A 12606-nucleotide genomic window follows, 5' to 3' on the forward strand; every position below is an offset into this window, starting at 1 on the left:
CTTTTTACTCTTTGCCTCCTCATTCAGTCATGGGGGCATATTTTATGTACTGTACTTAAAACAAATCCTGTAGAACCCTGAGAAAGGTTCAGAATCTACATTATAGACAAGGGGTGATTACTAACTTCAACTTCAGCTTTCTTCCTGGTTTTAAAATTATTTTTCTTCGTACATTTACATTCCGAGCATGCTGACCCATTCCTCGAATAGATAGTTCCTCAACAAAGTGATTCACAAAAATTTATTTTGTTTTGAAACAAACAGGCATATCAATGTTTAGCATCAACTACAATTACGACTGCAACTACTTCCTCTTTAACAGCCACAAAATTAATGCCATCTTCTTGTTTGGTCGGCAATGGGTGACGCTTCGCCGAAGTCTTTTCACGAACTGGCTGGCCAGGGCCAACGTTCAACTGGAGCCGATTTTGGGTAGGAATTCTGAAATTGTTCTTTGTTCAGGATACCCCGGCAGCAATAACTTGCCTACACTTTGGGATCTTTAACAAACATGAAATCAGATGCATTCTAAAACAATGATATACAATATATTGTTTAAAAATCCAACAAGTAAACAGTGTTAAATAATCTCTCAAAGTCCAAATAATAGTTGGAACCATATACATCGTTAGTCTGGGGGTCAGGGGGAGAGTTATGGGGCTAAATTGAGAGGAAGAGAACAACGGGGAGGGAAAAGTGAGAGTAATGGTGTGTAGACGGATGTGGTAGAAAATTGGAAACGGAAGTTTTGAGGGAATTTGGTTGAGGGTAGAAGGGGCATGGATGCAATATGTGTAGGGATAATGACAGGGCTGGGAAGAGGTGCCAAAATTCCAACTCTCTTGAGTACGTAACGTGAAAATGGCCTGCGTTCCAAGAAAACACCCACAGATGTTGGATCTGTATTTCATGGAAACTGGTTATCAGAAGTAGATTTGCTGGATTAAAGGTTTGAGGACAGTAACGTGTTTCTGATAACGCTTAATAGCCGTCTATGCAATAGTGCGACATGAACGATGGTCGAACTGTCGGTTGTTGTTGGAAATGGGTGAAAATAAAAGTCCCACCTGTCTCTCGGAATGTATTTAATCCTCCCGTTTTATTTTTATCCATTCAGATACGTTTCACAACTGCTCCACCGAGGGCGCCATCATCGGAAATGTTTTTAATATCCTCTGATTATTATTATTATTTTTAAACACTCTCCATGTTACAGAATTCATTTCAAACACATTCATTATAAGGGGAGATTTATTCCTCATCAAGAATTACAACGCATGCACCTTTTAACGAAACACCATCGTTTCATATTTGTTGCCAAGTTTTAAAAAAGAAAAGAAGAAACAAACTTTGGCCAAAATTCTTGGCTATTGACATGAGTGTGAAACTGCTGACAAGAATGCTTCCGGTTTCACAAGGCCTTCCCAAAGTGATTCCATTTTGGAGCTTGATACAGGATAGCTCGATGCTAGGGTTATGTCAGTCACTCTGATTATATTTACATCATGTGACCGGACGAAATTGTTACTCGGAAATATTCCTGTGCATTTGACAATGCCGCGATGTCACCTCCGCAGGCCGGCTGCGTTAAATAATGTGCGAGCACCACAGCAAGTCACGATAACTCAATTAACCCAGAGTTGTCATTCCCATTTAAATTAGGTTTGCTCCTGTCACAGTGCATTGAGGAAGACTGGAATCAGAGATTGTTCCTGTGTTCCCCTCCCCCCAAACAAATTCTCCATAACTACGTGAATCGTTGTCAATTAAGGAAGGCAAACAATTAATGGGAAATAAACTCAGGGTCAGTCTAAGTTTTGAGGGTAGGTTAAAAATCGGAAATTATCATTTTCCTTTCAGCAACGTACCATATATTCTTGATCGTAGCGTTGGTGCTGCCGAAGCAGTTTCTTGGCCAGGGTTATGCGAGGTGGTTTGCCATTGCACTCTAGCAGTCAATCAGGGCAGCATTTTGCAATCTGTTCCAGGTGCCGGCGATAACTCACCTGCTCTTCACAAAGGCTACCGTTGGAACTTTAACTCCACAAACAACCAATGCTGGCAGACAGGTCCTCAGGCTTAACGTCCTTCCGATGGACGGCGCACACATGGATGTCTCGTCCTGCGAGGGGGATCGTCCTGCATCCAGGATGGCAGTTTATAGCTGGGCCGAGATTCAAACTCAGGCAAGACAGCTCAGAGGCAGGTGCGCATACATCTCGGCCATCCTTCCAGCCATAATTACCTTCAACAATCAAAATAAAATTATGTAAGATGCAGACGTGCATCAAAAAAAATTCTCCATCGAGAAGGAGGAATAAAAACCCAAAAAAAAACTAAAAAAAAAAACAAAAAAAAACTTTGTTTAATAAAAAAAATGTATAGGTTACCATTGTCACGACGTCCTCAAGAGTTAAAGGAAATTCATGCTCCTATAATAACAAACTATAAGCAACAAATTAAATTCTTTGTAACATCAATAAAGTGAATTGTTCAGTACATTGCACTTGGTGTCAGTTATTTCTTTTTAGAAAAGTGTTATAAAACAAAGTAAAGAAACATCAACTATGAACACCAAGAACCAGTCTTGTTGAGAAAATAGATACAGCATATAATATTAAAAAAAACTAATCAAAAAGCTGAATTATTTTAAAAAGAATGTCAAATCCTTTTAAAACCCGTTAGGCAGAGTCTTAAAAATGTATCAAAACATCAAAACAAAAATTTAATTGTGTTTATTACATTTTTTTTTCAAGGTTTTGATGAAAGTCAATTTAAATTTTTTTTACTTTTACAGATTCTAATGATTATGAAGGAGCTGCCACACAAACCACAAACCACACACACACACACACACACACACACACACACACACACACACACACACACACACACACACACACACACACACACACACACACACACACACATACACACATACACACACACACACACACACACACACACACACTGAACTTTATATGTCAGGCAATTTTTGGGGAGACATCTTCCGCCCTGAAGGGATACCAACCCATGGGGTTTGTTTATGTTCTATCCTCGAAATGCTGAAGTTAACTGAGGGGGCAGCACATATCATTGTTAAAGTCTTTGGTACGACTCAGCTAAGGTCGGCATTGAACCGCCAACCATCCAGACAAGAGTGGATGCCTGAACTTCAATGCCAAGTCTGGTTAACTTTACTATGGTCTTTGGTGTCTCGGCTGAAAAGTACGAGACACTGGGGTAATATTAATTTCGACCCGTGGTAAATGTAGATATCACTGCGTTTTCTCACAAAAAAACAAGACAGTATGTATATCTTTCGGTATTTTTCTGGCATTTCATTTTGGGTAGAGTTACCTGATTATGACCCTGTAGATTATGACAACAACTTGAAATAAATTTCAGCAAACCCAGCGCAGGTTGGAGGGCCCTTTTTTGTATACACTGTCGAGGCTCAAATGAGAACGTACAACACGGAACGTACAACATGAGGGGGAAGGGCGGGGGGGGGGGGAGAGGAAAGGAAAAAACAGTGGGAACAGGGACATGAGGAGATCTGTGGAAGGGAGAGCAACAGGGCAGGGTACACAGGGTAAACAAGATGGACACTACAGGGACTTTCAGGAAGTAAAGCATGGAATTTGGAGGAGATGGGTTTGGGGTGGATTAACGAGGGGAGAAAAGATCATGGTTTTCGATGGAGGAAGGTAAGAGATTGTGGTGAACAGCTGTTTTGAAGACCTGGAGGGAAAAGTGGGATTGAAGAGAGTGTGGGAGTTTGTTCCAAAGGTGGGGGAAAAAAAAAAGAGGAACTAGAAGGGCACTTGGGAGAGCACACACCTCTGCCACACAATGATTGATCCACGAAAACAAATCAGTCCCATTACATTTTTGAAATATCATGCTATATATTGTTTTTGGCCCTAGGTCTCAATGGTGAAAAATCACTTGGAAAATTAAATAACTCTCGTATCCAGATCCAGATTCGGATCTTCACCAAAATCATTCGAATCAGTTCACAACATTTTGAGATATCCTGCACACAGACAGACAAACAAACATACAGAAAGGGGTGAAAACATAACCTCCTTCACCTTCGGCGGCAGAGGTAATGAAAGAGTAAAGGTGAGCAGTGATTTCTGCCATTGGTAGTTTTACCCGAAGGGGGTTGCTGGTGGACCTTGAGCACCCTGCGGAAATATGGGCGGGATAGATCTCAGAGAGAGCCCGCGGGGGGGGGGGGGGGCGAGGACAGGAGATGGTAGAAGACAGAAAAGCGGTCCGTATTGGCTCCTTAAAAGCGTTTCTTTTGTTCTCCTCGAACTCCACTGCCCAGTTGCTTCATAATCTCCAAAAGTGCTTTTGTAAAGCAACATAAACTCTCTGCCTAAGAAGTTTAAGGATTTGACAAATGTATTACTTTTTCATACCAAATGGTGTGTTAAAACAAGAAAAACTTGACAAAAAAATAAAATTGAAAAGTTCTGACAGTCAAGTAAAGGTTCAGTTCGACAAAACAAGTTTCATCATCATGAAATATTGAATTGCATTTGTCATGAGATTTTCTTTGGAAGGCATAATAATGATAATCACCATAGAAAAAAAAAAAACAAAGAGGAAACAAATAAAGCAAAAGCAAGGTGATTCAAAACACCAACCAAAATAAATCCGTGAAATTAAAGGGAAACTGGGTCAGGCCTGGCCGTTCTTGCAGACGTCGATTTTTGGATCGAGTCGCTGGGGACGGACCGATGACCGTCGGAGAAAGACGCCGAGAAGCAGTGTTGATAGAACTTTAACGAGACCATTCCTTGCCTTTTTAACGCCCCATTCACAATTTTGCTGGTTTCTTTTTTTCCTCCGAATGCGAATGATAAACCTGCGGGTTGTGAGGAGAGCAGAGATCATGCTTGGGTCCAAAAGGACGCCCTAATAGGGGGAGGGCAGGAAAGACTCCAATCGCTTGTATTACTTACTCAGGCCTTGGCATGCTTGTATAATGGAAAGTTTCAAATCTTGATGCATGCATTCATTTCCTTTATCCGGTCTCAATACAGTATTACAAAGCAAGCTGCATAAACAGCAAATTGATGTTTTGGATCAGTACAATTTTTAATCCTGTTCTTGTGTGCGAAGCGATATGTCGGTTGAGTTCTGGCAAAGTAAATACTATACTTGCAAAATGGTCTCGAGAATTGAAGATTAGAACCCTGAAATAGTGGTGGGAAAACCGGCGTCTTGGTTACTTGCGGCCCAAAATATATCTACCTGCGACCTATAATTCCTCCTCTACCCCCACCCCCAACAACCCCTCACTCCTAGGTGTTATAGCCACTTTAAATGCTTTACACAATATATGGTTAACCACAGGTTGCATTGAGCAACTAGTATATTTCTGACTTAATATTTTGTATTGATGTGTTATATGATTATATCCTCTCTTACATGCTTAATGTTTACATTTAAACTAATAAACAACTCTTTTCAAATGAAAATACATCATCCTGACTCAGAATTGTGTTAAAGTGAGTTTTGCAGGCTTTGTGTAACATATTGAAGGCCAGACTTGCAGCCCTCTAATTATTATCTTTGGTTCTCCACTTTTCTAAAGTTTTGACAACACAAAAGGTATTTAAACAGAATAATTACTTCCACCACCGAAAGTGGACAGACATTATGTTTTCATCTCTGTCTGTCTGTCTGTCTGTGAGCTCGATATCTCTAAAAAAAAAAATGGATGGATTTGAACAAAAAAAAAAAAAAAACTTGATGGACAGGTTGGGTGTGTGACCAGGACAAATTGATGAAATTTTGGTGAAGATCCGGATCCGTGTCCGATAATATTTTCAGTGATTCTTCATAATTGAGAGATAGGGCCAAAAACGATAAATAGCATGATATTTTACAAAGTTGTGGATGAATTATGACAAAACTATATGGATGAGTTGGTGAGGTTAACAAGAACAAACCGATTAGATTTTGGTTCAGGTCCGGAAGCAGATCCGGCCTCTCGGTGGGATACAAAACGTAAACTGTTCAGTATGCGCTCTACCGTGTGCAGTCTAATGGATGGATTGGTGGATGGATTGGTGGATTGGTGTCAAATGGATTGGTGTCACCTACTTATAAATATCTATTGAACACCGATCAAAAGGCCCTTTACCATATTTATTGGGGTGGTGGCATAGCCGAGAGAAATGCACAGTCTCCTCTGAGCTGTCTAGCCCGAGTTTGAATCTTGGTCCGGCTATAAACTGTCGTAAAGGCATTTCACAGACAGGGCGAGACATCAATGTGTGCACCTTCCATAAGATGGATGTTAAACTGGGTGGCCCATTTGCCAGAACTAGTTTGTGCATGTTAAAGATCCCACGGTGTTTTCTGTCTGTAAAGAGTCGGTAAGCTATCACCGGCACCCTGAACAAATTACAAATTGTTACTCTAACCTACAGGGGGAAAATGCATCAGCGACACCACCATGCCCCTGAAGGAACTCATGCTAACACGTAGCTACTTGACGTATACAACCAACAATGACGACCATATTTCTAACTGCATTTTCAAAATAACTTGCTGATATATTATTTGAGTTTTGCTTTCGTTTACCAATAAAGCAGGTGAGATTTAATTCTCAAAGCACACCTTTAAGTTTGTAAACGTCGGTTGATTATGTGATGCGACTTGTGGTCTTCGAGGGACTGTGTGGACAGCACTGTGTTAAGCTACGTGCAACGAATGGGAACAAGAGAAGATCTTGCAAAGGTTTTTTATTTTCGAGCCAAAATGTCAGGCTGACCTGCAAGGATTTTCTTGCCATAAACAATGAGAGTATCATAAGGCTCAGCATTTGCCCTGGACAGCTTTCTAATTGATGATACATTTGCGTTTTTCATGGCAATACTATTTGTGAGTGAATTAATTCGCAATATTTATGAGCCCTTCCAGCACTTACTTATCGAGTCATTTTACGCTGTGTAAAGGCCGCGATTAATGCAAACACTGGTCCAACTACTTCTTGATGTTACTAGCACATGCATATTGGAATGGAATTCAATCCTGATTTCAGCCTCCTGATTGCATCATTACTGAGCTGAGACTGTGCCGCTGGTGCAGAGCCTGTGCGCTTTCGAGGAAGAGTTTGTGATTTGTTCCTGGTGCCACCGTGGGATCTTTAACGAATGCCATCAGATGGGATACCCGGCTTAATGTCGATCCGAATCGCGGCACTCACATCGATTGATGCCTCACCCTGCATGGGGAACGCCAGGATGACAATTTATAGCTGTGTCGAGATTCGAACCCTCAGACAGCTCAGCGGTGAGTGTGCACAGTACCTCCAGGTGTTTGGTGTCTCGCCAGCCCATCAGACTTTAATAAAGTGACTAAATAGCATGTTCCCATTTATGTTACACGCGGAGTGTCTGCGGTGGGATGTTAAAAAGTTCTTGGAACAATTTCATCACAGGGAAAGAATTTGCTCAGGGTGTCGGAGATAACTCCCCGAGTCCAGTGAAAGACACCGTGGGATCTTCAACACCTACCAACGGTTTAATGTCCATCCGACGGACGATGCACTTTGTGATGCAACGCCCGGCCTGTGAAGCACCAATCCGACAGGTTATCGTCGCCTCGGCAATGGAACCCCAGACGAGACAGATCAGAGACGATTGCGCTCCCTGGCCGATGAAAGTGCACCGATGTTTACCAACGACAGTTCGTGCGATATGTGCACTCTTCTACATATCGTGTAAAAACAAAGATGTAATTATAAACTGATGCCACACTTTAACGGGGTGGTGGCAGTGCCAGATTAAGCCTCGGCTGGCCCTAAGGCACATTTTGAAATTTTAGAGAATGGCCTGAAAAATTTAAATTCGATCTCAGGCTCATGGAAATGAACCCCAGACAAAAGATGAACTGATTCAAGAACAAAATATTTAATACAAAAAAAGACAAATATTTAATGTGAAAATAATTTTTGGCCCAAATTTTTGGCTGGCCCTAAGGCACATGCCTTGTCTGCCTAATTGTTAATCCAGCACTGGGTGGTGGTCCTCCGAATCCCACTCGGTGTGGAATTTTTCGAAGCGTCCAGCAGGCAGGAGTGGTGCAGTGCCTACTTGCGATGGATACACGACGTGCGTGTCGATGTCTCCGCTTGGTAGGGCTCGGATGCGGAAATGCAGTAAAGGATGCTGAGGCACGTGGTGAGCACAACCAACCAACAATCTACAAACCTTCACACCAAAGTTTCTCTGAAGGTGTTTGTTCATGACATCATCAAAACCCGACGAAGTTTAGAATGAGGAATAGCCATATTATGGTTCATCGAAAACAAGCTAGGAGAAAGGAAGTATGGTACACCTGGACGACCTGGTTGTGAGTTTTAAGATTGACTCACCTCTTCTTGTTCACCTTCTTGTCCTCGTTGTTTGTGGACTTCTCACTTTGTTTCTGTGCAAAAGTTTGCCTTCCATGGGAAATCCTGGGTCAAAAAGATGCCAAGCCGAACATGAGTCATTGCGTGTGTGTGTGCGTGTGCGTGTGTGCGTGTGCGTGTGCGTGTGCGTGTGCGTGTTTTTAATACATGAGAGAGGAAAAGCTTTATAAAAGAAAATTTGGCATTTTTACAAAAGTTTTATCACAGTCATCTCCATCAACCCACTTTCTCATTGATCGCCTGCTCTCCACGTGACCGAGTGCGTGCAAGTAAAATTAAATAAACCATTTCACCATTCTTTGCTCGATGATAACCAGAAGGTGAACCGCCTGTCCACAGCAACGCGCGATTGCGTCATTTCGACCTCACCTTTTCTTAATCTTCATTCTGAACTTCATGCTCCACAGCTTTCTGAAGATCAGCTCAGACCTGGGTCTTGTAGGTTCAGCTCTTGGCTGAGACTGACCTTCATGATGGCACCCGGGGCCTCGGAACCGCCTCGCCATGCTGCTCCTCCACCCAAGACGCCAGAAAGCAGCCGCTTTTGTCAGCGGGGCAGCTTTTTTCCGGTGGCTGCGTCAGACACCGCGAAATGCGAATGATGCAATGAGCCTCGCGATGACGTCATCGAGCACGTGCTGCCTGCCCTCAGTGGCGGAGCCACGCCGTGTGAACTCTTCACCGTGTTATACATGTTGTTGACTCACGACGGATGGTGGGCGACGTAGAACAATAGAAACGCTTCCACCGAGTGCTTCCAACAACTCAAGGTCGTGTTTACTTGATAACTTTTTTGAGGGAAACGTTTCACGGGTTTTTTTATTTAATTAATTTTTTTTTATCTCAACTCGTCCATTATAACGTCTTTACCTCTCAATATTCATGGCTGCCGGTAATTAATTAAATCTCTCTATATCAATTGTTTGCATTAATTATATCTGAGACGGTATGTAATGAGCCTGGATTTTGATTGTTGTAACTAAACTGAGCATTATAATATCTATGTTGTACAAACTTTATACTGTATAATATGTATCTTGCGCACAGACGCGCGTGCACGCGGTCACGTGGTCACGTGTGTGCGCCGCGCGGTGGTCACGTGTACCATGTTCTTTGCACGCCGAGCGTCGGTGCTGCTGCTGAAGAAATTTCTCTGCGAGAGTTCTTTGTCCCCGACGGTTTTTCCTTGCCTTCCCAGCGTTGTTTGTTCGTGTACGTACCGTGTTTCGTGCTTGGTACTCGACCCGACCGGGATTTTAACTACCGCCCTCTCACACTCAAAGCGGACGCTCGAAGGTCGAACTAACTATTATGCCACAGAATGTGGTTGCGATCAGATAACAGGCCAGTCTCTTCCAATATTAATGTGTGTGTGTGTGTGTGTGTCAGTATGTCTCCTCCATAACTCCAAAACCAGAAAACCTATCATCCTGAAACTTTTTATGCAAACTAAGAAAACTCCAAGGAAGTGGTAGAGTGAAAATTGGGTGTTTGTGTTAATTAAAACACCCCTTTTGAAGATAATTAACGGCCATACTTAATTATATCCATCAGGTGATCCTCAGCCACCTCCCTCTCTTCGGGGTACGAAGGTGTTTCCTGGGTAACCTCGCTGGGGTCTGAAGCCGCCATGTTTTTTGGCCTGGTCAACTATGTCTTGATTTGGAACAGGTCACAACGATTTTTTGGTTCACGAAAAAAATTTTTCACGAAAAATATGTGACTACTATATTCGTTATTGTTGTGTGTCTGTCTGTCTGTTGGGTTGTCGATCTCGACGAAAAAAAAATTCCAAAAATGTTTTTTTTGAGATTTGTTCTACCCTTATTATCAGTATTTAAAATGGCGATTTCAGTTAATACAATGGCGATTTCGATGAAACTTGGTTGGTAGGTTCATACCATGACCTAGTTGTGTGCAAATGAGAACCGTTGCTATGGACACCACTGTTGCCTAGCAACGGGACTTTGAAATTTTTGAAAAATCATAAAAAATTAATTTTTTCGAAAATCAAAAATCGGGCCACGAGCGACTGTGGGCAATACATTCAGCCATATTGTCAAAAATTTCCAGCCGGATCCTATGAAAACTGTCGGAGAAGATAGACTGAATGAACCCTGGTCGAAAACAATAAAAAAATGAAGTTCATTACATCTCAGAGACTATGAGTCAGATATACATGAAACTGGTATGGTAGGTTCATGGTATGTCCTAATTATGTGTGAGAAAGAAACGTTGCTATGGACCCCTTTGTTGCCTAGCAATGGCCAAAAAACCTCAATGTGGGGTTATTTTAACGAAAAAACAATCTGCAGCATTAACCCTTGAAGCTGGAGTCATGAATTTTCTTGTGCTTAATCCTCAGGTCATTCCCCATCGAATGGGCCCATTGCATCAGGTTCTATTGGGTAGGCGACTACCCATGTCCGCCTACCAGCTTGTCTGTCTGTCTGTGTCTGTCCCGAGCATAGCTCCGTGGGTTTTGATCCGATCCTGATGATATTTTGGTGGGAGGTTGATATCATGATCTAGTTGTGTTTTCCTGAAAATGGGCATGGTCCGCCCATTATGGGCAGAGCCACGCCCAAAAACGTGTTTTTAGGGGGTAGCCGATTTCAATTTGCATCTTCTCCGGAGTTTTGTCGATTCTGACAGGGGTTTCGGTATTTGGTTAGCCCAATGGCACCTGCATAGCCCCACGGAGCTCAATTTTTCATTTTTGGCCCAAGGTCAAGGTCACAAGGTCACGAACTTAGAAAATTGCGATTTTGACAAATAGAAAATTTCTTCTCCGAGGGGTTTGTCGAATCTGGCAGTGGTTTCGGTATTTGCTTAGCCCAATGGCACCTGCATAGCCCCACAGAACTCGATTTTTCATTTTCATCCCAAGGTCAAGGCCACAAGGTCACGAACTTAGAAAATTGCGAATTGTGTTTTTAGGAGGTAGCCAATTTCAATTTGCATCTTCTAGGGGATTTGTCGAATCTGGCAGGGGTTTTTGGTATTTGGTTAGCCCAATGGCACCTGCATAGCCCCACGGAGCTCTTTTTTTTCATTTTTGTCCCAAGGTCAAGGTCACAAGGTCATGAACTTATAAAATTTCGAATTTTGACATAAAAATCAGATGACCGCCCAAACTTTGAGAGCTTGGATGACAATATTTTTTATGCATAATATTGAGGTCATTCCCCACCTAAAGTCTTCAAACCATTTTTCTCTATCTCGAACACCTTGCCCGTGGCGCCCCCTTCAAGTTTGTTTTTTTATGCTGATTTCATCAAAGTATGGATAATCCGAGGAGTGTGAAATTCCATATAGCCTATATGACGTTATATTGTTCCTGGAATGTTCCAGAGGAAATTTTGCACCAAAGGTCATAATCCTTGACCTTTGACCTTTAAAGTTCGCAAAGGTCAAATTTTCAAAGTCGTGGGAATCGAACCGGTGTTTCGGCCTTCTTCGACGAACTAACCATTAAGCTATAGCACGTATCCCGTTTCCTTATTTTAATGTCCACAACATTGTTTTGGGACCTTTAAAGGTTATGCAAAGGTCAAATTTTTAAAGTTGTTGAACGAAACCGGGTTTTCGACATTTTGCAGCTAATAACCTGTCACTCGTACCACATCATGTTGATAATTTTTATAACTTGGTCAAACATTATCACATTGTCTCATCCTTGACTTCTGAAACAATCTACATCATCAAATACCGCTCGTGAACCATCGTCGTCTTCAGACTTGTTTATGATAAAGTTTTTTTTTTTCACTTTCCTCACTCATCTTATTGAATGCCTATTCATCACAGCTACAAATCGCTGGGTATGTTGCAAAGCTTATAAACGAAATGCTTTGAAATACAAGTGTGTGTGTGTGTGTGTGTGTGTGTGTGTGTGTGTGTGTGTGTGTGTGTGTGTGTGTGTGTGCGTTCATTCATAGAGCATTACATATTCTCTCTGCTAACTCCCCTACTCCCACCCCCACCCCTCTCTCCTTGTCCAATCCTTGTTCCCCCCTTCCAATACAGTGCACCACCCTCCTCCCACACCTCTCCATCCCCCCTGCTCTCTCTCTCTCTCTCTCTCTCTCTCTCTCTCTCTCTCTCTCTCTCTCTCTCTCTCTCTCTCTCTCTCTCTCTCTCTCTCTCTCTCGCTCTCTCGCTCT

At 42.3% G+C, this 12606-nt stretch overlaps 2 protein-coding genes across 3 annotated transcripts in view; one reads left to right on the forward strand and one right to left on the reverse strand.

The window, feature by feature from the left end:
• Nucleotides 1-227: 227 nt before the first annotated feature.
• Nucleotides 228-9042, reverse strand: LOC147015723 (uncharacterized). The gene is made up of 3 exons (XM_085848184.1): nt 8813-9042; nt 8405-8488; nt 228-4882 (listed from the first exon to the last, which is right to left on the reverse strand). The coding sequence occupies exons 1-3, from the start codon at nt 8947-8949 to the stop codon at nt 4696-4698; spliced, it is 408 nt and encodes a 135-aa protein (XP_085704310.1). The 5' UTR covers nt 8950-9042; the 3' UTR covers nt 228-4695.
• A 53-nt stretch (nt 9043-9095) lies between these two features.
• Nucleotides 9096-12606, forward strand: part of LAP3 (leucine aminopeptidase 3) — a 110573-nt gene continuing 107062 nt past the window's right edge. Inside the window, exon 1 of one of the 2 annotated variants that reach the window (XM_085848180.1) lies at nt 9096-9213. Coding sequence is in view for 1 of the 2 variants with exons in the window: in XM_085848173.1 (XP_085704299.1) it covers nt 9474-9655 (182 nt within the window). In the remaining variant the exon portion in view is untranslated. Of the gene's footprint in view, nt 9214-9458; nt 9656-12606 lie in introns of those variants that run through there. The other variant, XM_085848173.1, reaches the window with a different exon arrangement.

Source organism: Eptatretus burgeri, chromosome 12 (genome assembly GCF_056783735.1).
Source record: "Eptatretus burgeri isolate ZD-2024b chromosome 12, Ebu_testis_v1, whole genome shotgun sequence".
Lineage (NCBI taxonomy): Eukaryota > Metazoa > Chordata > Myxini > Myxiniformes > Myxinidae > Eptatretus > Eptatretus burgeri.

What these genes read in the sequence shown, in the direction of transcription:
- LOC147015723 (XM_085848184.1), bottom strand. Translation starts at nt 8,949, where the DNA reads ATGGCGAGGCGGTTCCGAGGCCCCGGGTGCCATCATGAAGGTCAGTCT. An exon ending in AGAATGAAGATTAAGAAAAG is followed by an intron (nt 8,489 to 8,812) that starts GTGAGGTCGAAA and finishes TTTTTGACCCAG; the next exon opens with GATTTCCCATGGAAGGCAAA. An exon ending in AAGAAGGTGAACAAGAAGAG is followed by an intron (nt 4,883 to 8,404) that starts GTGAGTCAATCT and finishes CACAACCCGCAG; the next exon opens with GTTTATCATTCGCATTCGGA.